Raw genomic sequence first — 27964 nt, 5'->3', positions numbered from 1 at the left:
CTTCCCTTTACATAAAGAAAGAGGTGCAATCTCTAGAATGTGATGTTTGAGTAGAAATTTGTTTATTTTCATTCTGAACCCCTCAATCAACCTTTATTTGTATCGTCTGTATTTGCGGGGAACATTAGAGCCCCCATCAGAACCATGATAAAGAGCAGGCAGAGGTTCCTATGGATATAAAGTGGATCTTCAGGTGACTAAAATCAGAACATCCCTCTGATAACGGTTCTTCCTCCTGCCGTTTCTCCTTTACTCTGAATCACCTCTTGCATTTGATGCAGCCGTTTTCAGTAAAAAAAAAAAAAGTCTCCTATAATGGAGCTTTTGATTAAGTCACAAACATAAAAAACAAAGAACTTAAACCCTTTATCTTCTTACATCCTCCATCATAAACCCAATGACACATTTGAAGTCCAAGGCTCTGAAAGCCGGCGGTCACTTCCTGCTGCTGTTGGAGCGCAGCTGCCTTTTGATGATCAGGTGGTCGCTTTCTTTCTCCTCCTTCTCGTTGCCCAACATCTGCCAGAAGACAAACTGATGTTAGAACATGGGTTATAGCAATAAATCATCATCAAGGTGAAAAAAACTGTCTAGCAAAAATCAGTGTCCACAATTGCCAAAGAAACAGCGTATTCTGGGCATTTTCTTTTTAGTTAGATCCCTAAAGCTCTCCCACCTTTAAAGCGGTCCGTCTTCACTGTCCATTATGTGGCCACGTCGTTGTCAAAAGTTATCAGCCAAAGCATTATTCCCCAGATTTCTTTATAAATCAAACAGCCTACTGGACATGGCTGCTAAACATTGTATGTTTTTGCACAATTTACTGGAGCTCAAACAGAAAAAGGCACAAAAAACGTTGCCTGCTATCCGTGGGGTAGTTCTGCCAGCGGTTCCCAACGTTTCTACTCTACAGGTAAAGTTTGGCTGTTTGGTAGAAATCATTTCACATCACTGCCAGTAAAACTTATCTACCTCTATATTGTAACTTTCCAGGAAAGATAAGTTTATATTATTTTGTAATTTGCATCGTTAGTAGTTAAATGGTGGCCAAAGATCTTTATTTACCTCACAAACGTCTAAATTACCACTGCAGAACACACAGATACAAGCATGTCATGATTTTTTAATGTACCAGTCGTCTTATTTGTGGGAAAAGTTTTAATATTCACAAATAAGGGTGAGATGAGACGCACACGGAGCAACCATCTTTAGGCGGGGATACTGTGCGGTTATTTCAATCGTTGCACGCAGCTACAGCTGAATGCAGGGTTTAAAGTTCACAGCCCACCAGTGTTTATTTCATCAAACCAGGACGATGATGAAAATATTTCATCAACGGCCCTTTTTCCCGTGACGATGAAGCGCAAAATTGTTTCCAGAAAATAAAAATATGACGAAAATAAAAAATGATTTTCGTCAACGAGACAAAGACCAGATGAAATTTACGAGCCATGGAGGAATGGACATTAAGAAATGTAATTGTTTAGAATTATTTTGTCATTTGTTATTGTTAATAAAAGTGTTTCTTGAGCTTCATAGAAGGTTATGTGTTGTTGCTCTGTTTGTCCCTACATGGTGCCGGTCCTACAGTGCCTCGTGCCGCTCAGTCAGTACTAGCAGAGGGCTTATACTCTTAGCTCAACTTCACAGTCATTGCGTGGGGCTCGGATAGCGGTGTGCGGTTTGTTGGAGGAGCTGGACGAAAACAACGCCTGGATGCATGGAGCCATTTCATTTACAAGGAGAAGAAGAACACCGGAGGAAGGACGACACCAAAGAGTCTGCGGCTTTAAAATGGCAAAATGGAAGAACACAGCGAATCTAAATAGACGTCTGAGGAGCCAACATGCTGCCATAGCATGGAAGGTAAGGAACGGGTGGGCCTGTAGTAGTGGGAACGTGTGTGTGTGTGTGTGCCTTCCTGTGCCTGTATCGAGGTCTATGGCGCCCGAGACAGAAAGGTCCATAAAAGTCCACAAAAAACGTGTCAATATTCCTCCATACTGCTCGTCCAATGTATTCCAAGTGTCCTGAGTGGGTAGCGTCCATAATTTACTCGAAACGAAGTCATTTAGAATGTTTTTAGAGCATAAACAGTAGTGTATAGGATTTCCTAAAAGCGCGTTCACGAGTCTACGGAAGCCGCAGCAGACCAAACCAGATGAAAGTGCGCATTCAGCTCGGCAAAGAACTCCTGCTCTTCCTCAACACTGAAGTCCTCAGACATTTTTCTTTCGTTGTTTCTTTCTTTGCACAGGTAAACAGCACATTTCTTCTTCTACGCTTGCATTATCGGCAGAGCAGACGCTGAATTCGCTGGTTTGGTCTGCCGGCTTCCGTAGCGTCATGAACGCGCAGGCGCGCGCTTTCAGGAAATCCTATACACTACTGTTTATGCTCTAAAAACATTCTAAATGACTTCGTTTCGAGTAAATTCTGGATGCTACCCACTCAGGACACTTGGAATACATTGGACGAGCAGTATGGAGGAATATTGACACGTTTTTTGTGGACTTTTATGGACCTTTCTGTCTCGGGCACCATAGACCTCCATTATTTGAATGTCAGCAGACAGCAAGAAGCCTCCCAGATCTCCAGATGCATTTGAGATATCAAAAAAGTACTCCAGAGTGTTGTTCAGCATGGGGGTGAGTAGAAAATGAAGGCTAATCATGTTTTGGGTGTACTATTCCTTTAATCGTTTACATTTCTTCCTCCCAACTAAATTCCTGACACAGTGACACCACAGCCAGATCAGAGGTACAGGAAGGAAGAGAATCCTCTGTTTGAGGGTGAAGACTTTCTGGATATGATGAAACAAGCCGACAAAAGGTTCAATGTATGTGGTGTGATACATGTTAAAAAGAGAATCAGTGTGTGAAGAAGTTCTATTATTTACAGTGTTGACAAAAATTACTCAAATTTGACTGATTGGGAGATGGTCGTTAGAGGCTGATCGCCCCTCGTCAACCCCTGTACACTACAGCACGCACCATCAGGCCGAAGCCAACCCGATATTTTTACCAGCTATCATTACATGTAAAGATAAAACAGCAAGTGCTGCATATGTTCAACAGAGGATATGGATCATTTAGTTATTCTGGTATCCATGTTGTTTGAGGTTGTTGATGGTTTTTTTTGTTTTTTGGGGGGGTTGTCCATGTCTTCCCCTGTGACGGCCTCAACTACAGATATGGTGTTGCGCCACACAACAAAATGGCTCCACAGCGCCATCTATCAGAGCGGTGGTGCAGAGGTAGCCATTTTTCCCTCTTTGTTTTTAAAAAAAATCAATACTAAGAACTGAACTGAAGAACTGAAATTTCTGTTTAAAAAATAAATCTCGTCTTAGAATCTGTTTTTCTTTGTTATCTTCTGCAGGCCAGTTAGTTATACGTCAGGCTGAACACCTAAATTCAGCCAATCATAAACCAACGGTCATCTGTCAATCAAATGTTTTTGGTCCTAGCATCTTGATTCATATGTCGCAGCTAATATACGCAACGACTGAAATAAGAATCTTTGCAGAGTAGTGGCGACCGGTACAGGTGTTTAGTTGGAGAGCGAATTGTTGGCAGTTTCTCAATTCACTAGAATGCGAGTACGGACTCGTGTCCTCGCCAAGTCTGTTTTTGAGAAAAACCCAGGAAAGTCTCGACTTGGGGAGAACGGGAGCACGCAGCATAAACATGGGTCAATTGGAACAGAAGCGTACTGATGACATCACCACATGCTCGGCTAGTACAGAGCTGCTTTTTGCCTCCTGTTATTAATAGTCATTGGATAATAATAAACTGACTTTTTTCATTTAGTGGGGGAATAATAATAAACAGTCAGATAAACACAAATTGAATGAACATTTTGCCAAATAAAACAAAAAACGTCCATCGGAGCCAGCAGTACGTCACACACGGCTATGCAGAGAGACGGCTGCTGCAGACGGGCTAACGTTACCTTCGGAGCTCCGCTGGTCCTCTCAACTTCAGAACATTTTTTTTTTTTTTTATTAGGCATTAAATCAGCAAATGGGGCATATAATATAGTGATGCTTAAAAGTATAACATTCTCACCTCAAATGATCTTAACATACTTTTTTTGAACAAAAGCAACAGTGAGCACTCCATTGAAAGGAGAAGGAGGAGACTCATCCACGACCTCCGACACTAAACTCTCCTCCTCTTGCATGTTTCCTCTGTCCATAGCGTTCCTTGACAGTGTCGTTTCTAAGTCACCAATTTAGTGCTACTTGATCCCAATGGAATTTCCCATTGGGATCAAGTAGTAATGTGAACAGCAACGTAAAAACCCCCCCAAAAAAACAGATTTCACAAAAAAAAAAAAGAATTGATCTTTAAGGCTGCAGTGTGAACTTAGCCTAAGTGGGTTAGCTGGATGGAAACTACCCAGAGGACTCACCGTCTGCGGAGACTCCAGCAGAGGAGACGAGGCGTCCAGCTTGAACAGTTTTTTTCGTCCTCGCCGGGGTCGGTTTGCGGAGGCCTCCTTAGGGGGGGCAGGATCAGCTGCAGGAACAAGAAAACTCACTTTTATCAGGTTTTATCCAACTGGTGGCTCCAGTTCCTTAGATGATGCTTCAACAGGAAGCAACCTTTGCTGCTGAAGACAGACTGAGGGTTCTGGATCAGCTCCTGGATGGTCTGCAGCACGCCGTCCTCCTGCGCCACAGAAGAAGTAAATAAAAGGCTGCAGCAGACCGCCGGTCAGAGCGCTACCTGTTAGCTGAGGGTCCTCACCAGGTTGTCGCTGCACGCTCTGCTTCGGTTCCTCTTGCTCTCGCTCAGAAACAAACCCTGCAAAACAATCACAGCAACAACGGCTAAGACATGAGTGGAGCCTCCACCCTGCTGCTACTGAAACCCAAACGGACCTCCACCTCGCCGTTCTTCCTCTTCCTGCCCACCGTCCTAGAGAGCTTCTTCCTCACAGCCGAGTTCGACCTCAGAGGAGAAGCACAGACGTCCTGCAGACAGAAGGAGAGGTGTTTAGATCAGGAGGAGGTTACCGGTCCGCTGATGATTTCTCCATCTGTTCCTCCGACCTGAGACTCTCCAAGAGGATGAAGGTCCTCCTCCTTCCTCTTCCCCTGTAGCCTTCCTCCTCTCTGATTCTCCTTGTCCTCCTCCTCCCCTCTCCTGTGCATCTTCTCCTTTAGACACTGAAGCTCTTAGATGGGAGAAGGAAATAGATAATAAAACTTGGAATATAGATTTTTGAAAAATTCAATACTTCGAGTAAAGATGACATTTAATAACCAAATAAAAAAAAAAACATCTATTTAGGGTGCTAAAAATGCAGCTGATGAAAATGAGACTGTCCGACTGGAATGCTGGGAAAACATTCGCGCTCACAGAGCAGAGACGAAGGTTGTTGGAATATGGCGTTACTGTCAGGGTGGGTGCTGTCAGGCCAGCATACCCTCAGTAACACACATTACATAGAGCGTCCTCTGTCTCTGCTCTCCTTACAGCCAATCTAGCCGTTTTATTTCCCCGATTTAGTCCGACTTTTGTGCATAAAACAAAAAAAGTCTTTTACTAGGTCCACCAAACGCATTAGCTTTTATAAAAAATATACTGCATGTTTCCCACAGGATTTTAGGAGACTGTTGTGGGAGAGTCTCTGACCCTCGGGGGTTTTGCACATTTTTAAGCGTGGTTTATTCCACTTAAAGGGGAAAGCCGTTTTTTTTTTCTTTTCTTTTTACATTGGCCCCTTGATTTTACGTTATTACATCATGTTCTACTCACCCATATTAGTTTTGTGTCATTTGGAGCTAAGGGTGTGCAAAATAATCGTCATGACGATGCATCGCGATTCTAAATTTTGTGATCTGCTGCATCGATTCTTGAAGGCAAGAATCGATTATAAAAAAAAAAAAGAACAAATAAAACACATGAATGGTTGGCGCACATCAGCCAAACCAAGTGGAATACAACTTCCAGTCCAGCAGATGTCGCTGCGGATGTGTTGACGCCCGCTGCCTGGTGTCACAAGCATGTCCGGCCCCGGGATACTGAGACGAGTCATATGAAATAAAACATGGAGGACACTGAGAAAATTCGGCCCCCCGGTTCCATCACATTTCAAGTCAGATGCTTGGATGCATTTTGGCTTTAAAAACAAAGAAGGTAAAAACGAAATTGTGAATCGTGATTCGAATCGAATCATGACTTCTTTGCCAATACCCACCCCTATTTGGAGCCGTTCTGAAGATATTCCGTTATTATCTAAGTAACGAATAATATGGGCAACGAGTTGAAGGAACAAACTAAACTTTTCATAATTGGTACGCCAGCATTCATAACATGTAGGTGAATCACTGTCCCCCAGACATCCGCAGTTATATTTTTTATATTTATATCTTTTAAAAACAAAGAGTGTGTATGACATCATCCGCGTGCGCTGGCTGCCATTCATTCATCCTGTCCTCTGAACTGCTAGTTTTCCTCACGTGCCTGGAAGATGTCTAGTGCTGCTACCACAGATGATCTCGCTCTCCAAATGGAATTGAACGATTCAGATTAGCTAGAATGAATAGAAGGGGTCTCGGCTGCCTGTCACTATTCCAGTCCGCATGCCGCCACAGTATCTTTCATTAATAGGAGACACTGATGTCTGTTCAATGAGGATCTTATTAAAGAATGATTGGCATTTTTTCCTCAGAGAATATTTATAGGGACAGGATTCTACAACTCAGGATGAGATTCATTTGTACAGCAGCTTGATGACCGGGGTCTAACTCATGTTTGCGTAGCACCTTTTTAATACTTTAATCTTTGTACGTAGAAAGTTCAGCGTACGCCAGCATTTTAGGAAAATCTGGGATGTTAAATCATCAAGATGTGACAGGGCCCTGATAAATAAACCTGTGAGCATGTCAGAGTGACATACTCCATCTATTAATGATAGATCTACATCTCTGTACATAATTGATCTTTTTTTATTGTTCAGTAAGCTAACAGGTTCATGTTTTCAGTCAGAAATGTAATAATTTGTAAGAAAACATGTTTTTGTTGATTCAGTCAGTTTTTAAATACAGGTGGAACAATAAATTATTAAACAATAATGCTCTACTATTTTTTTTCCAACTCAGCAATTTGTAAAAAATATTTAACCCTTCATGTTATGGAAACATTCTCTTTGGAGAAAAGAAAAAATTGCAGTTTATTAATGAACTGTTGATTGATAAAAAAGTAATTCATTAATCAATAACTTCTCTTGTGGGTGATAAATATGCTGCTGTTTCACCCTCCTTTCCTATGGAAGCCCAAAGCGGTCATACTCAACTCGAGATAACAAGGTAATTATCTCTTTATCAGGAGAAAACAGTTATTGATTTCTTTAGATAAAGAGATGATGAACCTGTCTGAGTAATGAATGAGGCTGGTCAACAGCCCTGGATTCCCAGTCCATCCATGCCTGCAGGGCCCGTAGTTGTGCAGCTATGGTACCGCATGTACGGTAGAAACAAATGTGACTGTTTTTTAATGAAAATCTTTAATCTGGACTTGCTTTGGAGGTTATTACATCTTATAGCTGTTCCAGGCGTAACACGTAATCCTCTCCTGCTGTTGTGGTATTGAAGTTTTAAAACACACCAATAATCTCCTTATGACGAGAAAACAGCTTTGTTATCTTTAGATAATGAGAAAATTAACTAATTTTCTCTGAAAAAGTATCGGAGGGACACAACCGCTCAGGGCTTCCGTACCTCTCCTCCACAAACGGTGCTTGATGAGGATGAAGCGGTACCTACAGCAGCCTGGGTTACCTTGTCTCAGAGTCTCTGTGTGCTGCCGGCTGTCCTCCAGGAGCTGCTCCTTCTCCGCCGTGACTCGCTGCAGGCCTGAACCACACAACATTTATCAGCCAATCAGGAAGCTCGTACCAGTCAGGTAGAGTCAGAGCTTTTTGTTTTTAAGGTTCTGATCCTTCATTGTTTTCTGCTGTGGAGTCATCTTGGTTCCATTATTGCTTCAGGAAAGATTTTATTTTCTTTTTTTTAATGTAAATTTAAAAAAAATCTAATCTAGAAATAAACTAGATTTTTTTTTTTCCAATAATTTTTGTCTCCCACATTCTAGATTATTTTCATTCATTCTTTTTCTCTGGACCAATCAAAACGTTGTTGCTAACGTCCAGCAGAATATAGAAATGAGGGGAATGAAATCTGGAAAATGCAATCTGAAAAGAATGAAATTAATTTTTTTGAAAACATAGAATCTGTAATGACTTTTTAAAAAATTAAATTAAAAGAAATTAAGAAAAACGTGAAAAAGGGTTGGGGGTTAACCCTCCGAATTCCCTGTGAAGTTTCTAAATCAGCCCCCCTCTCCTCCATTGCTGGATCTCCTCTGGCTCACCTGCCACCTCCTCCTCCAGCTGCCGCCTCCTCTCCTCCTCCTCTCTCCTCACAGCCTCCAGCCTCTGCAGCAGGGCCCGGTTCTCGGATTCTAGCTCTGCTCTCAGGTTCTGCAGCTCCTGGCTGAGTTCTGCACAGCTGCCGTTACTGGAAGAGCAGAAGGAGCAGACAGTCACTCAGGGGTCAGTCGGTCCTCTGGGTGTTGGTGGGTGTCTTTGTTCGCCACCTGTGGGCCAGCTGCTCCTCCAGATGCTTCTTCTCCCTCTGAAGCTCCTCTATCTGAGCGGAGCTCTGCTGCGCCGCTTCGCGCTCCTGCCTCAGCTCAGCTATGGTGGCCTGGAGAACGCCGATGCTGCTTTTCTGCTTCTCTTGCTGCGAAATCAAACAATCAGAGAAATCAGAATATTTTCAACAGAAGCGTCGATCCATTGAAAAACAAACAGAACCAACACCGACATCTGGCCTCAGACGCTCCACTTCCTCCGCCAGACTCCTGATGGAGCTGTTCCGCTCCTCCAATTGGTTCTCCAGGCTGTGGAGGCGGGACTTAGCTGCGTCCAGCTCCTCTGATAGGCTGGTAGACGCGTCAGTCTGCTGTTTAAGTTGCACCTGCAGAGCGGTCACCTGAGGATTCAACTTCAAATAATCAGCGGCTGCAAGAGAACTCAAAAAGCTACAGAAGAAGAAGAGCAGGAGGAGGAAGGAGGAGTGGAAAAACAAAACAAAGAAAGAGAGAAAAGAATGGAGAAAAAGAAAGAAGAGGAGGATCACCTCAGCCTGCAGCTGGAAGATGCCGTTCACCAGAGCTTTGTTCTCCTTCTGCAGCCTGGCCGTCTCCTTCTGCTCCCCCTCCAAAGACGAAAGCACGGAGTCACAGTTCAGACACTGTTCCACATCTGGAGGAAGAGGAGGAGAAAGATGCAGGATGACAAACGGAGCCATAAAGGAAGGAAACATCAGCAGCATTGATCTTCCTGGTCCTTGTGAGACCTTTCAGGAGGATCTCTGTGGTCGTAGGAGCTGATGAGCTTAAGCATTAAATGACTTTTTTTCCATTAACTGTACTTTCTGCTAACAGATGAAAACACAGCTGTTTGTGATGATGGCTGCTCCTATTGGTCAGAAATGACCACAGCAGGACAGAACCGGAATCAGAGAAAAACGCCTCCCTGTTCTTCTTGCAGATGGTTCATGGCATCCAGGGGGATGTAGGAAGTAGCGCCCTAGTGGTTAGAGCTCCTTTAAAAGGAGAAGTCCTCTCATATTCAGAATTCAAACTTCTGAAAGTTCTTTAAATATAAAATTATTCCATCCTGTTCAATAAATGATCAGTGTTTTTAATTCAGAGTAATTTTCATGTGAATGTGCTTTACTGGAGGCATCCATGTCTGTCAAAGAACACTACTGCCACCTACTGGTTTGTGACGTCACGGTGCGGTATCGGCTGTTGATCAAGTCCCAGTGCTGTATCTGGTGTTTGTCACAACGCGCTATTATCCAAGTCATCTTGAAAACATTCTTCTTCCAAATGTTGGCTACATATTACGTGTTTACGTGTAAAGCAGCGGCTTCTTAACCTGACAACAGCCAGATGCATGTCTCGCTCCGCCTAGCTCCACTCACATACATCTGGGAACCCGCCATAGGAATTGCCTTTACTGAAGGCTGGGCCTTATCAAAACTCCTTGCATATGATTGGATAAGCCACTTGTCTGTCATCTTTATCGACGTGCTATTTCAACCACTCACACCGAAGCTAACCCGCAGGAAAAAAAACAAAACAGAATAGCCGACATCTTGGATATAGCAACAGTGGAATCAGCGCAATGTCAGTAAATGATCAGTGTCGTTTGTGCCATGAAAATGTGCGGATAAAAGGCAACATTGTGCACAGCAGACTTATTTTAAAAAAAGAAGCCAACCAAAAAAGTATAGACGAACGACTTACAGAACTCGCTTCTCCACTACGTCACATGCAGGAAACACCCGCCCTGCGTCCTGATTGGCCAGACCATAAATTTGGTTGTGGAAATTACTTTCAATGAGCGGTGTCCCAGATGTATGTGAGTGGAGCTAGGCGGAGCGAGACATGCATCTGGCTGTTGTCAGGTTAGCTGCTTGTGCTGCTCAAGGAGTGTCCGGTGTGAACGTAGCATGAGTTTTTCTGATTAAACAGCCACTAGCTTGGTAATTTTTCAAAATAACTCAGCTGAAACTGATACAGAAACAGTTCATAACAGCCTATTGGTGCAGAAACGTCTTTCTGTGTCATTCCCTCTTGCTTTAGGGTGTCAATGATGGCCTTCTGGACAGCAGTCATGTCGCAGTCTGCCCCATGATTGGGGTTCTGAGTGATGAACCAGACTGGGAGTTTTAAAGGCCTCAGGAATCTTTTGCAGGTGTTTAGAGTTGATTTGTTGATTCAGATGATCAGGTGCATAGCTCATTTATAGACCTTTTTCATGATATGTATATTTTGTCAGATAGGAATTTGGGGTTTTCATGAGCTGTATGCCAAAATAATCCGTATTAAGACAATAAAAGACCTGAAATATTTCAGTTAGTGTGAAATGAATCTAAAATATATGAATGTTCAAGTTTTATCATTACATTATAGAAAATAATGATCTTTATCACAATATGCTAATATTTTGAGAAGGACCTGCAAATATGGATTTTTAAGACATGCTGAAGCTTTGAAACAAATTTTATAAAATTTGTTCAGAAGGTATCAGGAATGTTTTGTAGTATAATAGATCAGATCTTTAAAAAGCCCGACATCCTGATTCTTATCTGGGTTTTTTTGTTTGTTTTTTTAATGGACACAATAAAAGGTTAATGTTTTTGTCTTCCTGTATTATAAAACAAAAACACTAAAACTGTGTTTGAACCACTGAGGAGTTTGTGCTCTGAGAGGAGCACCACCGGCTGCATTCAGAGCGAGGGAAACGGTTTCTGATGGATCTGCCGACCCAGTCGGATCTCCCCTGTTCCTTAAGATCTACTTCTCTCATCGTTAGCTTGGAAACGATTAAGTCTGTTCCACCATTTTTTACATCAGAGGAAAAGGTTTTGGTTTTTTTAAGTCTAAAACAAAATTAAATCTTGGTTCCTTCAAAACAAAAAAAAAAGCCATTTTCTAAGTTCATTTTATTCAGCTAGACTCAGGAAAGAATGACTGGATTAGGAATGTGACCAACTCCTAATCTAGACAACAGAAAACTGTTAATCTGCCTGGATGATCTTTAGAGGAGGTTCTGGAAATTGCCGCTGTAGAAATGTGTTAATAGATGCTGCTCGGTAGATTAGGGAACATTCATTGATCTCTCACCTGTCAGCTCTTTAACCTTCTTCTCCAATACCAGATTTTTCTTCTTTAGTTCCTCCACCTCCTCCCCGCGCCTCTCCAGCTCCTCCTCTTGCCGCCTCCTCAGCTGCTCCCTCTCTCTTAGCTCCCTGATGATCTCCTCTTTTTTGTCATTTTCCTCCTGCAGCCTCCTGATCTCCAGTTCCAGAGCAGCTGAGAGGACAAACGGGACAGACTTAAATCTGTCGACATCAGATGCCGACTTTCTAAAGCGAGCTGAGAAATGGTTGATGTCTTCTCAGGGTTTTTAAAATAAAACATCCAAACCTCTTTTCTTTGCTGCTCCTCCTCCCTGCTCCTCTGAAACATCTCGTTGACGCTTACTGCTCTCCTTCTGCTCCTCGCCGCCGTCCCCTCCTGTCGTCTTCCAGCAGCTGCAGGTCGGTCTCTGAAAGACACCAGAACCTTCAGACCTAAAAGTCTTAGTGAAAACAGTCTGACGGAGGAAGAAGGGAGTGTTTACGTCTCCTGTTGCGTTTCTCAAGGCTCCCTGAAGTTGCCTGATGGCTCCATCTTTCTCCTTACAGATCTCTGACAGCTCAGATATCCTCTGCTGCTCCAGACTCTGAAGACACCAGAGAATCAGTCACTAAAACTTTTATTGTTTAAAAAAAAAGAGAGAATGAGAAACTATATGAACGAACACTGTAAGACCAAAAACAAACAAACTTTCTCCAAACCTGGCTGGGTTATGTTTTCACACCCCGCTAAAAAAAAAAAACACCATCCCCAGATGTAGGGGGGAGCTGTCCTCACTAGAGGGGCGAAAGGCTGAGTAAGACGTATTTACACCCCAACACAGCAGTGTGGTGATGGAGGCAGTATCAGCAGGCATTGTTTATTCATCTGCAGTAGCTGCATTTAAAGGAATAGTACACCCAAAACATGATTAGCCTTCATTTTCTACTCACCCCCATGCTGAACAACACTCTGGAGTACTTTTTTGATATCTCAAAAAAAACGTGTCAATATTCCTCCATACTGCTCGTCCAATGTATTCCAAGTGTCCTGAGTGGGTAGCATCCAGAATTTACTCGAAACGAAGTCATTTAGAATGTTTTAGAGCATAAACAGTAGGGTAAAGGATTTCCTGAAAGCGCTCACATGCGCGTTCACGAGTCTACGGAAACCGCGGCAGACCAAACCAGCGCATTCAGCTCGGCAAAGAACTCATGCTCTTCCTCAACACTGAAGTCCTCAGACATTTTTCTTTCGTTGTTTCTTTCTTTGCACAGGTAAACGGCACATTTCTTCTTCTACGCTTGCATTATCGGCAGACCAGACGCTGAATGCGCACTTTCATCTGGTTTGGTCTGCCGGCTTCCGTAGCGTCGTGAACGCGCTTTCAGGAAATCCTATACACTACTGTTTATGCTCTAAAAACATTCTAAATGACTTCGTTTCGAGTAAATTCTGGAAGCTACCCACTCAGGACACTTGGAATACATTGGACGAGCAGTATGGAGGAATATTGACACGTTTTTTGTGGACTTTTATGGACCTTTCTGTCTTGGTCACCATAGACCTCCATTATTTGAATGTCAGCAGACAGCAAGAAGCCTCCCAGATCTCCAGATGCATTTGAGATATCAAAAAAGTACTCCAGAGTGTTGTTCAGCATGGGGGTGAGTAGAAAATGAAGGCTAATCATGTTTTGGGTGTACTATTCCTTTAACCCTGAGAGGGCAGCATTGAGATGGCATCAAGACATTTCAGAACTAAGGCTACAGCAGACTGAAGTTCCCCAATTTAGATTTTTTTTGCCCATATGCAACCTGGATCTGATCATTTCATCACAGTCTGAACAACACAGATTGGATTTATCCCAATGCGACCCAGGCTACTTGGCTCTGTGGTCAGGAATCTGACCGTTTCAAATGCGACCTGTGTCTGAACATCCAGGTCGCATTCATCCGACCTGAACATTATTGATACTCAAAGGTCACTATTGTGTCTTGCTACGCAGAGGCACGAATAAAAAATACCATGGTGGACGATAATGCAGAGAGCAGTCTTTATTTTCAATCTCCTTGAAAAGATTGTGTTGCTAATGCCCTGGCTAAGGTTGGGAAAGAAATGAAGGATTACTAGACGTGCTTCAGCGCTACCATCCATGTTTACTTCTGTAAACCCAACACTCGCTCGCTTGTGACATAACTTTGTCCTCTACTGTGCATGCGGGACACTTAAATTGAGTGAATGCAGTTCACACAGGAGATGACAAACAAGTCGGACATATATTTGGAAAAGTGAACAGCAACGCAGAAGAATCAGATTCCACAAAAAAATTGGAATTAAGGATCAAGGCCTGCAGTGTGAAATTAGCCTTAATATCACACGGGGAAAAAATAAGAATGTAGATACATTAACATCAAACCTTAAACAGAACGTTTAAAGTTGCGCTCCAACTAAACATTCACTTTGAAAATTGTGTACATTTTTCTTTTTCACTTGGTCTAAGGTGAAAAAAAACAGCATCCATCAACGGAAGAAAAATTAGCTTTAAAATGAGGAAAAAAAAACATCTTATTTCAAGACCAGGATAAATAATTATCATATTTGAGAGGCTAAAACGCTCATGTCATTGACAAATAATTTTACTGATCGCGTCAAATATATATTCTCCCAAAAAGTTACTGAGTTACTCCACAATAAAAGTAACTAGTTACTAGTAAAAGTAACTATTGCGTTACTTTGAAAAAGTAATTAGTTATAGTTACTAGTTACTTCTCCCAAAAAGTAACTGAGTTACTAACTGAGTTACTCCACAATAAAAGTAACTAGTTACTAGTAAAAGTAACTATTGCGTTACTTTTGCGTTTCTCGCCCCCGTAACCCTCACCATCCAGCCCCCACCTTCTCGCGGTGTGTTTCCAAATCCAGCTGAATAGAGCGGACGACAAAGACAAGAACCTGCAGAGAGTTTAGCATTTATTGCAACTCAACGTAAATGACATCGGGGGGGGTGAGTGTATATAATTAATAACTGTGTGTTTGGGTTGTTATAGATACTCCAACATCCATCTATCTATCTATCTATCTATCTATCTATCTATCTATCTTTCTCCATATAGGCTAATGATCGTCCACACTCTCCATAGTTCTCCTGTGGCGCGAGCACAGGGCGACTGTTGCGCGCCTTTAGCTAGCATGCGCGTTTCCTGTCGCTTGCGCGGTGAATCGTGCCTCCTGCGCTGTGCAGAGATGCAGGGGAAACGGTATCTGATGGGGAAACGCAGCTGGACGTAACACCAGTATTTCCATATGGAAAACGCTGTTTTGCTGCTGGAGTCCTCCTCACTCTCCATCTCTCTGTGTGTGCTGTACGTTAACACCCGCCAGCAGAAACACCCACCTACCCAACTGACAGACAGAATCTCACTATACATCAGCCATTCTCATCCTCCCCTCTCTCATGACAAGGCGCGCACGAGTCCTATCATGAAAAAAGGTTCATTGTGCGACCTGAGTAACGCGCAGTAACGGGGTGTCTGCAATGGTAACTGCGTTATAGTTACAGTCAAAGTAATTAGTTAGATTACTCGTTACTAAAACAAGGTAACGCCGTTACTTTCAACGCCGTTAGTCCCATCACTGGTCTCTAAGTGAGTTTTGTTTAGCTAGATGGAGAAGAAATGGCTTTTTGGGAACCAATGCTTCCTGCTTTATAACAGCAGCAGAAGCTTTGCTGTGGGTTTTATTGCTGTTTTTTTCTTTACAAATCAATATCAGCTTTTCATTTCATTGACAAAGCTACAGGCTTGGTTTAAACTGGAACTTAAATCCTGAGACTGTCTAGTTCATCTTCAGGTCTGAACTCTTACCTTCACATCTTCCTGCAGCTGCTTGTTTGACTGCAACTTCTCCATCTCTGCAGGCATACAGAAATAACAAAAAAGGATTTATAAAGGAAAGACTATTCTAGTCTTTCAAAGTGGATTTTCTGGGTTTGGACCTGAGGAGAGTCTGGGTTCGGTCAGAAAGTGCTGGACGCTCTGAGCATCATCTCTGATCTTCTTCAGGTCTTCAGTAATGGAGCTGAGGATCCCCTCCAAAGCATCTTCCTCCTGTCAGCCAATCAGAAAACTCAGCTCTACAAACATTCAAAAGTTCTGTTCAGTCAAACAAGGAACAGGATCTAGATGCTTTCATTCTACACAGACATCCATTTTTCTGTTCCAGGGATTTAAAGAAACATTCCCTCTAAAATATTTTTCCTTCAATGATTATTTTTGTGTTGTATTCTTTCAACACGTACTATTTGTACTATTAATCCATTTGGCACCATTAACTTGATAACATTTTCTTTTTAATACATATATTAGAACTCCTTAAACCTTAATGTGTTCAGCCCATAATCGATTATAGAGGGAAAAGGCTTTATTTAGAGTTTAAAAAGACAGTTTTTAACCATTCAAAAAACAAACTAGTAAATGACAGACCTGCAAAATATTCAAAGAGTAGTTGTCCATGGAATTCATGTCACTGAGTTTAACCTGCGACAAACGACTTTTATTTTGAAAAAAAGGATAAAAAGATGACATCGCTTGACTTCCCCTGATTTTTTCCTAAAGGTCCATTAATGGTGCGTTCACACAGCAAGAGATGAAGGCGGTGCTTTTCTGCAGCCCTGCAGGTAGGTCTTTGCATTTCAGATGCAGTGTTTACACCCTGGATCGCATCATCATCATCATCAAAGAGGAGGAGCTTTAGCTGCATGAAGCCGAAACCCCACAGATGTGGGAAAAATAAACTCAAGAAATGACGGAATGGTTATTGCTTCTTTAGTGCAGGTTTGGGATTTTTAAATGTAATAAAAAAGTTCACATGTGCTGCTGTTGCTTCAGAGATATTAATGGGGAACGCCGTCTTGTTTTGTTAGTTTTTTTTTTTTAGATTGGGCCCTTGATTTTACGTTATTCCATCATGTTCTACTCACCCATGTGAGTTTTGTGTCATTTGGAGCCGTCCTGAAGATATTCCATTAGGTTATATCCAGGTAACGTCTTCCTATGGGCAACGACTTGAAGGCACAAACTAAACTGTTCATAATTTATTCTTTATGGTACGCTAGCATTCAGAACATGTAGAAGAATCACTGTCCCCCAGACATCCACCGTTATATTTTTTATATTTATATTTTTTAAAAACAAAGCAGAGTGTGTATGACGTCATCCGCGCGCACCGGCTATGTATGAAGATAAAATGTAGAATAAAATCCTAAACAGATATTTTCTTCCTCTGGTTAAAGCTTCCTAACGCTGCTCTGCTCTCTCACCTTTCCGTCGTGGTTCTCGGCCGCTGGCGGCTCCATCGTCCTGCTGACGAGGTTCTTCAGGATCTCCACCCTCCTCTCGGCGCGCTCCTCCAGGATCTCCCTCTCCTTCTCCAGACGCTCGCTGTCAGAGAGGAGGCGCGTTAACGGTCGCCCCGTGCGGCTGCGTCCCGGGTGAGATGCGGCAGACTCACCTGTAGTCCTTCTCCATCTTGTTGAACAGCTCCATGAACTCGGTGCTGACTTCTTCTCTGATCTGAGCCTCCAGAACCAAACGTAGTGCCGCCTCTCTGTCCACCTAGATCAAACAGCAGCGTTGGGGATTTTAGCCACTTTAATCGTCTTCCTGAAGATGAAAGAGCAGAACCAAACCAACCTCCTCCTCCACGGTCCGGTCTCCTTCCTCCTCCACAGCTCCAGCCTCCAGAACCGTCCCCTCCATCGCGCTCTGCTCCTCTTCCTCTTCGTCCCACTCCTCGCTGTCCTCGGCCTCCAACACGTCCTCCAGGCTGGTCTCCCAGGCGACCAGCGAGCTCCTCCTGCCGTGGCTCAGCAGGTTTCTGCGCTGGTCGGCCTCGTCGATGATGAGGGAAAGCTCCATGGCCGACTTATGGGAGGTGCTGTCGTCAAGGACGACGGGCCGGGAGTTCACCACCACCACCTGGACGAGAACGGGAGGAGCAGGTAACTCTTCTTCTTCTCCTCATGCGACGGGAAGACGAGTCAGCACATAGACAAACTTAGTGTAACATAGACACCAAGTTTTTCATTTCAGTATTAGATAATCTTCCCAAATTTCCATTTTAAAATCCTGTTCTTTGCAACAACATTTGAAGAAAACACTTCCTGTTGCCCCTTGTTTTACCTCGGTTGGCCTTTCACTCAAAGCATTTTAAACTGCAGAAACAGCAATATTAACTGAACAGAAACACATTCTCTGCCTTCATTACATCCCTAAACTCGTTGATGAGAAACACGTTTACTTCTCTAATGCTGCGTTCAGAACGGGCACGCTTCAAATTTGATGCCAGCGCAGCTCTAGGAATCTTCAACAGGCCTCAACAACTTGATCCTTGTTGTCAGTGTTGCCAACTTAGCACTTTTGGCGCTAAACCTATCGCCTTTATTTCAACGAAGCTCCTAATGTCAACTCTAGGGTCTTTTTTTCTGACCTGAAGTATGCAAATCGGACGCTCAAGAATCGCCTTTTACGAGAGTATCGACTTTTCTCACTGAGGAGATGGCAATAGTGCTCGTTCGGGACATTTCAGATTTATACCTTGGAAGACGAACATTTGGACATTTTGGGTAAAACCTAACTTAAAGCTGTTGGTTTTTAACCATTTAAAATCTTCAGGTCTGTTCATACTTGATGGTCCTTAAACAGCTGGTTTAACTGAGATAGGTTTATTGGACACTTTGTAGATTGAAGTCGTAGGGAAACAGGGCGGGATTGTTATGGCGGAAGGTTCTCAAGCAATTTTGGTTGTGTCTGGTTTGTCGGAAGCATCTAACCAGTTAGCAACCAAGCTTCTGCCGCCCTGGCGTCCTCTTCCACAACATCTTCCTCCCCGCTTTCCTCCTCTAAATAAAACATGGATGAAAGAAGAGACTCATCCACGACCTCCGACACTAAACTCTCCTCCTCTTGCATGTTTCCTCTGTCCACAGCGTTCCTTGACAGTGTCGTTTCTAAGTCACCAATTTAGTGCTACTTGGTCCCAATGGAATTTCCCATTGGGAAACTACTAGCACTAAGATGCTAACTGGTTAGCAAGATGCTTCCAACAAATCTGCCACAATCAAACCTTGCGAACCATCTGCCACAACAATTCCGCCCCCTTGATAATCAAACAAACAAATTCCCTTTATTCACTCGTGTAAAGTTGTGCAACACTCAGGAGAATTCGGAAATGCAACGGATGGAACAGCCGCTTCCCTACGACTTTAAACTTCCCAATCACCGTGGATCAGACCTTTTTCTTTCTGTTGACCTAAAGAGTCCTGCAGACATTGTTGTTTTGTTTTTTAACGACTTAAAAACTAAACCAGAGGAGCAGAAACATGGGGGTGGGAGGGCTTTTTCTTGATCCGTCTACCTATTGATTCTCAGTTTTCTTTAGGTTTCATTTTTTTCTATTCCGTTGTTAATTATTGGTAAACTATTTACGTTTACCAATAACGATTATATAATGACATAATGGTCACCATCACTTATTGCGCGGCTGCAGGTGGAGGCGTGCGTCACCTTCTGAGCGAGGGCGGAGAACTTGAGGACGTTGAGCGTCTCGTCGAAACAGGAGGAGTTCTGGTTGATGTTGACCACCATGGACACGCGACCAGAACCACAGAAGAAGAACTGCAGGAAGTGGGTGAGCTTGGACTCCCTGAAGGGAACATGATGCTGGAACCTGCAAGGAGAGCTCAGAGTGAAGCGGCCGTGCCGTGGAGCGGCCAAGCGGACGGACGCGGATCATACTTGGCGTTCTGGTTGAGCCTCATGGCGCTGATGCACTTCCCGAGCGTCAGCAGGGAGCCGTTGATGTTCCCCGCCTCCTTCAGCCTCTCTCCGGTGTTGTGGGTTCTGGAGCAGCGCTCGGAGCCGGCCAGGTCGCACAGAGCCAGCCTGCAGACGGAAACACGAGTCAGACAGAGAACGGCGGCCCTGCAGGAGAGCAAAGGGAGGAAGACTTACTCGCTGATTCCAAGGACTCTGGTAACTCCGACGTCGTGGATCCGGAGGATCCTGATGGAGAAGATGCTGTGGCTGCGGAAACAGACGCTGCGGGTTAACGTTCACATCTCTGCAGGCTTTTGGAAACAGGAAGCGACGCTGACCTCCTGCTGGACATCTGGTTCAGTCTGGTGGCAGACAGGCTCTGGTTCCTCCTCCCGATCTTCATCACTTTGTAGGCCTCCTCCGAGCTGTCCACCTGGATCCAGCGCAGGTCTGACACACAGAGCTTAGATAAACACCGACCACAAACCAAGCCATTCCGCCTCTACCTTCAAAAACTAAATAAAAAGCTGGAATATTTCCTCAGAAAGTCGAGCTTTTTATTTTCCAACAAGCTTCCAGTTTAAAATCAAGCCGATTGTTCTGCCTTCTTATAATCAGACTCTGTGGTTAAACCAAACTTTATGAAGCTGGTGAAGATTCTCAGTCATCCGGGCCATAGTCATTCAAAAGAAGTTAAAAATCAATCCACTGAACTTTGTTTCCTGTCTTGTTACCTTTGTTACTCGTCTATGTCTCTGAAAGGGGGAAATTGTTGGCCTGGCTGAATAGGTCAGGTCTACGGTTTCCTGGTAAAGGGAAACATAGACAGGTATGGAGCATTGCAGGCTAACAAAGAACTCAACGCTATTTCTGACATCTTGAATTGAAAAATCTTCCTGGATGGAAGAGAAACGTCTTCAAACTTGGAAACAAAGTCCAGTGGATTGATTTTGAACTTTTTTGGAGAGACAAACATCATGAAAGACAGCGCCATGTTTAATAAGACAGAGAAGAAACGCGGATTACCTTTGATGAAGGAGTTCCCTTTGACGTCCTGAGACAGACGCAGCACCGTCTTCTTTTGCTGCCCGCCGGGAACCTGAACGCCAAACAAACCAGAACAGAATCAGCTTCCACTTTAACCCCTTCATGCCTGAACCTCAACCCAGTATCTCATCAACTGAACAAGTTGATAATGTTGGTTTTAATTGTTGCTGCTAATCAGAGGGTTATTCATTTCAACATTTAACCTGTTATTAGTGTAAATCTAGGTGTTAATTAGTGAAACTGGCCACTAAGGAGTAAACATTTTAAAATGACAGCTAGATTGTTTTATTGATACTGATGAGGCTTCAAACATATATTTCTGCAAACAATATTTTAATATATCAAGTGCAGCTCGTTCTGATGAAGCTGCCAGAGGAGCTGATAGCCCCTTGTCTGCAATGAGACAAAAAGATGCTGGAGATGAAAACGTTTTAATCTAATCTATAACACCTGTTTGTATGGAGTTAATTTATTTCCATAAATGGTCCTTTAACCAAAAAAATGCAACCAAAGTTGAAACGTTGAGGAAAAGTGTTTTTCCCAGATATTGTCAAAGATAAATCTTGTTTTTTACTATTTTTTCTTCAGATTGTTCAGATTTCTTACATTTCTTACATACAATTTTTATATTCATTAAAAAAAGCAAATTCATTATTAAAAAATTGTTTTACTGATGTTATATTTTCAAACTTTCTGTCAGCTTTCTGTATCATCAGATTGAGCTTTATCAATTATTCTTTTTTTAATCCCCTTTTCTAGAGTAGATTTTCTTCAGCTCTGGGGGCGGGGCTTTCCTCTTGGAGAAGTTAAGACACATTTCTATTGGTCTGCTGGACGTTAGCTACATTTTGATTGGTCAAGAGTGAGAATTTGGATTTGGCTTGAAGGGAAGAGAAAGTTAAACGCCGTTTGAAAAGAACCTAATTTATTAAAGTATATCTTAAAAAGAGAAGTTTGAAAAAATGGCTAAATAAAATCTTAAAATGAATAAATCGATAAACTAAAATCTACGATAAAATAAAATTCGATTTTAATTTAGAAAATGTGTTGCAACAATAATGGATCCAATTCACGCCATACAGGCGAGGAGACATTTATGAAAGAAGTATTAAATCTGCAGAAACAAGGATCTGAGAGAAAAACGATGTTTTAAATGCAAACAGAGTGAAAATGAAAATGTTGGTTTCTGGCAGGAACAGCCCTCCATAGTTAATCCGTTACCTCACTTTTTGTCCAGTGTTTGAATTTTATGCTGCTTCTGGATAGCTTATGGATACGGGAGCTTTAACCCCACCTAGTCTTTATTTGGAAACTTTATCACTGATGTTTTTTCTCCCTGCGCTTCGTTCATTACGTCCCTCTGAGCCTACAGCGGGTCTGCTACCTGTTCCAGCAGGTCGTAGATGTTCTCGTTGTAGATCTCGCAGAACGAGACCCAAACGGAGAAGCGAACGTTTGAAGGAACGTCCAGACAGAAGGAGTCTCCCTCAGGAACGCCGTTCAGGCTTCCGTCGCTGCTGATGGACGAGCCTGAACACAGAAGCAGGAGCAAAGCTTGGCCTCTACTCATATGGATCTAATAGAGGAGATGGTTTTGGATTTCATGGAAACAAGCGAATGTTCGGGATACGGACCTTCGAGTGGAAGGGATTTTCCTGCCGTCAGACTTTTGTCGCTCTGCAGACAGAAAGCAGAAACCTGTGAAGCTCAGAGCTCAGTCTGCAGGATGACGCTTCATCTCCTGCCTCACCTCCTTCAGCTGCCTCAGCAGGTTCCTCTTGCTGCTGATCTCCGCCGCCTCCTGATCATGAGTCAGTCTGCTGAAGTCCCTGCAGCGCTGAGGCTTCAGATCGCTGCGGCCGTACAGACGGCCCTCCATGCTGTTGAAGATGACCGCCAGAGACCGCGGCAGCAAGCCGGAGTCATGCTCCGGCCCTGAGAGAAACATGGATCAGAGGGAGAGACCAGAGAAGGACTAAACGTCCAGGAAGCGTGGTGCTCACCGAGGAAGGTGAAGGTCTTCCCTGCGTTGGTAACTCCGTAAGTGAACACCAAGCAGTTTCCTCCCTGCAGGACGTCCTGGACCAAACCACGAACCGAACCTTCGAACACCGTCCTCTGACTGGCCTCAGGTCCGAACACCTGAACGACACGACGATGTGAGGACCACAAAACGTCTCCCCAGCCCACCGGGCGCCGACGCCGCAGCTACCTGTGTGAAGGTGAACCTCTGAGCCGTCTGTGGCAGAGACCGGTCCCCCTGCCTGCTGGGCTGACACGACCGGGGCGCCTTCAGGACCACCGTGTTGGAGCCTTCCATCGACACGCAGTCCTGCAGGAGAAACACGGCTGAGGCACGGCGAGACCAGGAACGTTATAGCAACTACAACATTCATTCATCCAGAGTAGAGTCAGGCTGCCAGCAGGGGGCAGCAGAGCACAATAGTTCCACAAACTGGTTTTCAAAAGCTTGGGAATATATTAGTGAAACAGACAGATGGCTTATTTTCATAATGGACGTCCATTAAGCTGAATAGTATAAATAAAAAAGGTAAAAACATATTTTAGACATTATAAATATTCTGTAAAATAAGTATATTTTCAGATAAAATAAAAAAAACATTTTTAAACTATAATCCTCATATTATTTTTCATATGGTTATTTAGAATAGTTATTAAAGTGTTAAGATGTTTTTTTCCATATATTGTCAGTGTTTTACGTGTTTTTGCAATCTGCAATTTAAAGAAAATACACAATAACATACAAATATATATATATATATATATATTTTTTTTTTTTAGAAATTTATAAGAATAGATACACACACATTTCAATATTAAAATAAATACACATGCCTAAAAATAAGATTAACCAATAAATAAAATTGATAAATCTTACAGTAAAAAGGCTTAAAATTATATAAATGAACTAAAAAAAAGGTCATTCTGCATCTTGAATTAATGTTTTTTTGTATTTAATCGAATATTTATTGATAATTCATTAATACTGTCGCGTACAAGCGGGTGAAATGAGTTTTCTCCGTAGTGTTTCTGGGTTCTCCCTTAGAGATAGGGTGAGGAGCTCAGTCATCCGGGGAGGACTCAGAGTAGAGCCGCTGCTCCTCCACATCGAGAGGAGCCAGTTGAGGAGGATCGGGCATCTGATTAGGATGCCTCCTGGACGTCTCCCTGGTGAGGTGTTCCAGGCACGTCCCACCGGGAGGAGGCCCAGGGGGAGACCCAAGACACGCTGGAGGGACTATGTTTCTCGGCTGTCCTGGGAGCATCTTGGGATTCCCCTGGAGGAGCTGGACCAAGTGGCTGGAGAGAGGGACGTCTGGGCCTCCCTACTGAAGCTACTACCCCCGCGACCCGATCCCGGATAAGAGGAAGAAGATGGATGGATGGATGAACTCATTAATAACCGTGTTTATTTATTTAACTTTAAACGCAACGGCTCTCTATATCTAGGGGTGATTACTTTCATTTGTCAGTCAGCTGGTTCCTTGTGATTTCAGCATTTCCATTAGCTAATTAAAATCATTATTAGGAAGAGATCAAAGTTCAGCACCTGGCAGACAGTAAGCAGTGTTTGTTTCTGTTACCTGTGACTCGCCGCTGTCGCTCTCATCTGCAGTGAAAGGCCGAACCCTGAGGTACACCTGCAGGTTCTCCGTCTGTGACTGCACCTTCACAATCAGATTCATCATTATCGTCATCATCAGGATCATCATCATCACCTCCTCTCCAAGGTCACAGGAGGACTCCAGCTCTTACCTGCGCCGCTGCAGCATCCAGTTCACCCAGCAGGTTCCTCCTGAGGTCCGCCACCTCCACCGGTCCTGTTCTCGTTGGGATCCCAGGAAAACATGACTCCATCATCTCTGCCAACAATCACAGCCTGGAAACCGCTGACCTTTGGGGGAGGATTCAGTTCACAGAAACACTCAGAAAACTGAGCCCTGGAGATAAACACCAGGCTGTTTGACACGCCGATCTGAGCACTGAGCCCAGCTGATGATTTCACCTCATCTGATGTTGAGCTCGGAGCTGTCAGATGAGAGTTTAAATACTAAATCTTTAAAATGAGACGAAACTAAAGTGAAGTTTGGTTTGGGTATTTAAATTAGTTCTGATTAACCTGAGCAGAAGGTCCAAAAAAACAACCAAACTTTCCCAGCAGCTACAAAAAGCTGATAAATCCGATAATTATTAAAACAGAGAAGAAAAATAACCCTTAAAGAAACGTTATGATCCACCGCTCTCTGTTGTTAGCATTAGCTACTTTACGCTAAGTTAATCTTGCAAAGCTGTTTCAAACGTCCTCGATGAACGAAAAGCGCAGATTTAACGCATGAGTTACTTACATACAATCGATGCTGAGGGAACAATGGAGGTTTCCTGCCATAAATCTCTGAATTTAACATAAGAAGCGCAGATAGATGCAGTTAACCTTCAGTTCGGCTGTTGCAAACAATACCGCGATCTCATTTAAACTGCGACCAACCGACCAATCACAGAAGGAAACGTCACTCCACTCCCTAAACTGACGTCTCGCGAGATAAGAGTCCCTGCACGTTGTCTGTGTTTTTATCGCCTTGTATTGTTGTTTTTTTTCTCTCCTAGTGGTGGCATTTTATGGAGGAGCAGCTCTACCATATTTAAAATTAAATACAGAAATAAATAAATGCGCAATCAATAAATAAGCAGACAATTAATTGCCCCCAAAAATACAATAAACAAGTAAATGTAGGTAGAATTTAAGTTATAATAATTAGAATAACGCAGACAAAAACATTATATCATGCACATAAATAACTACTTAAAAAATAAGCAATTAATAAAGTTAAAGATTATAACGGACAATAAATAAATAAGGTAATTATTAAAAAGGCAAATAAATAAAAAAGTTAATTAAAACAGATTTTTATGTCTCACTGTATAATTAAATTTCTATCAACATTTATTTGTTTATTGTATTTTTGCAATTCATTGCATGCTTATTTACTTATTTATTTTTAAAACTGGTAGAGCTGTTCCTACGTAGTATTTTACCTTTCACTGTGCAGCTTTCTTTAAACTTTATTATATTTTTATGTTATTTCCTCCCTTGGTCTTCTCCCTCACCCACTGTGGGACATTAAAGCAAAGCTGATCTTATTTTATGGTCTCGAGGGAAACCAGGTTGACAAAAGGTTTAGTAAAGACAAAATGTTGTAGATTTAAACGCTAAAATTAGGTTGACAGAAAAAGTGTTTAGATTAAATAGGAAAAACTGTGTAATTAGGAAGGGAAAGTTACATATTTTATTAATATTCAAAAGTAAATAGTTTAATATTATAAGTGTGATAGAATCTTAAAATAAGATATCAAGGAAACAGAAAAACAGATTTTAATAAATATTCACAGAGATCTTCATCGTGAAAATAATCACAATGATAATAATGGATGTCATTATTCTGGCTGTTTATACCAACAGGTTTATTTGATGGAGGGTTTTGTTTCTGTTTATGTTCAGATGAATTTAGTTAGTTTGAAAATTGGTCTTTGGTTTGGTTTATGTCAACTAGTCTCTTTTGTGTGTATTTGGCTGATTTATTTATGTTGTTTGTCAAAATTGTCTGAAATAAATTCTTATTCATTCATCTAAATAATGCACTATGTTAAAAAATAATTAAATTATGGGATTAAGTTTTGTTGAGAATTGTACGATTTTGAAAAACACTTGAGTTTTAAACCAGACGTAATGATGGTAGGTCAGCCATCTAGACGGCAGCAGTAATGCAACTAACAGTTATTTGGACCATCGCAATAATAATTATATAATAAGTGTATGAGCCAATTATTTTTTGTTTAAAATTAACAAAGTTTCTTAATCTAGTTTATTCTACTTTATTGTTTGATATCTGTTTTGAGATGATCTTTTTTGGTTATTTGTTTCTGATTAATTTGGGTGAATTAGTTTTATAAATAGGCTGTCCAAGGTAGGACCAGCATGCATCTGGGTGGGGGTATGGCTTTTAACCAACGCAAGAGAAGCATGGAGGAAATGTTTGTCCTTTTCTGTTTGCTTGCCTGAGGAGAAATTAACTGAGAAAACTGAAAACTTTTTCCTGCTTAAATTACTTGTCCATGGTCAGAGATGGGAAGTAACGAAGTACAAATACTTCATTACTGTACTCAAGTAGATTTTTCTGATATTTTTACTTTACTACTTATTTTTATGGCGACTTTTTACTTCTACTCCTTACATTTTTACACAAATATCTGTACTTTCTACTCCTTACATTTTAAAAAATTGTCTCGTTACTTTAGTTTTGAATCATTTCAATGGAGTTACCATTATTATTTTTCACGTCATCAATACCAAATTCAATCTAATTGGATGGGAATCTACGTTGCATTTGACGCACCACTACAAGATGAATCGACAGATTCGGCGGTATTCATTGGCGGCAAATCATTGCAGCTTGGTGGCGGTGGCGTTATGCTACGTTCAGACCGGACGCAGCAAAAGCAGCAAAATCGCGTCTGCTGCTTCCTTTTTGCTGCTTGTACCATTTAGTTCTGACGCGCTGCTGAAGCAGCTTTGCTGCTCTGGCTGCGCGGTGCAAAAGTGGCTCTGACGCGCGTTGGGCGGAGCTTCACTATCCTTTCTCTGCCTTGCAGCTATATTTGCTGTGATCAGTGGGAATAAAGTAGTTTTAATATGTTTTTAAGTGAGAAAATACACCTGAAAACTTCATCAGTGCCGTCAGTTCATCCAGATTACAATCCTGCCTCCCAATATTATTTCTGTCGGAGCCGCTTAGACCCCCACATACCAGCGGTGCGCCGACAGAAGGAATCCCTTCAACAGCAGCCTCTGGCCGGGTCGCCTCCTGGCGGTTCACCACGGCGGCTGGTAGGTGTTTTTCATCTAAATAATCCGATCTGCAGGCAGCAGGATAATAAAAGCCAACATATTCTGCCGGCAGATGTATGCATTTTAAGTTAATTATGCGTTAATAAACTGTTTAAGAGGATTGATCAGAGCAGTCTGTGTCATCAGCGCTGTGTCTCTCTCCCAGCCAGCTCCCAGATCAGCTTCTCTGATTGGTTGACGCGGCGCGTCGAGCAGCAAAAATAAAATTTTTCCATCTCGAGCAGCAACGCGTTTGCGGCGCGTCACGCGCATCAGATGCTTAAACGTGCCCGACGCGCTGCTTCAGCTGCTCAGACGCGCTGCGCCTGCTGCTCAAAACGCGCCGCGGGACCTTTTGCTGCGCCTTGACGCGCGTTAACCATTGACTTTGCATGTAAACTGGCTGCTTCTGTCGCGCCAGCTGCGTCCGGTGTGAACGCAGCGTTAGCATAGTAGTATGGACGACGAGATGATTGAAAATTAACACA

General features: G+C 42.6%; 1 protein-coding gene across 1 annotated transcript; it reads right to left on the bottom strand.

Annotated features, from left to right (window-relative positions):
* Nucleotides 1–40: 40 nt before the first annotated feature.
* LOC119795284 (kinesin-like protein KIF20B) lies at nucleotides 41–25093 on the bottom strand. Its single transcript, XM_038303191.1, has 32 exons — nucleotides 24940–25093; nucleotides 24350–24488; nucleotides 24178–24261; nucleotides 22785–22904; nucleotides 22576–22714; nucleotides 22323–22507; nucleotides 22207–22249; nucleotides 21957–22102; nucleotides 20552–20624; nucleotides 19864–19975; nucleotides 19721–19792; nucleotides 19505–19651; nucleotides 19274–19436; nucleotides 17402–17686; nucleotides 17220–17323; nucleotides 17029–17149; nucleotides 15706–15817; nucleotides 15575–15621; nucleotides 12214–12315; nucleotides 12018–12138; nucleotides 11715–11903; nucleotides 9155–9279; nucleotides 8840–9007; nucleotides 8610–8755; nucleotides 8385–8530; nucleotides 7793–7867; nucleotides 5060–5184; nucleotides 4889–4981; nucleotides 4755–4811; nucleotides 4610–4676; nucleotides 4417–4523; nucleotides 41–519 (listed from the first exon to the last, which is right to left on the bottom strand). The coding sequence occupies exons 2-32, from the start codon at nucleotides 24452–24454 to the stop codon at nucleotides 436–438; spliced, it is 3663 nt and encodes a 1220-aa protein (XP_038159119.1). The 5' UTR covers nucleotides 24455–24488; nucleotides 24940–25093; the 3' UTR covers nucleotides 41–435.
* Between the last annotated feature and the right edge of the window lie 2871 nt (nucleotides 25094–27964).

Source organism: Cyprinodon tularosa, unplaced genomic scaffold (assembly GCF_016077235.1).
Source record: "Cyprinodon tularosa strain WSP-4 unplaced genomic scaffold, ASM1607723v1 ctg508, whole genome shotgun sequence".
NCBI lineage: Eukaryota > Metazoa > Chordata > Actinopteri > Cyprinodontiformes > Cyprinodontidae > Cyprinodon > Cyprinodon tularosa.
The sequence above is the reverse complement of the archived record's forward strand: the minus strand, read 5'-3'. Positions and strand labels throughout refer to the sequence as shown.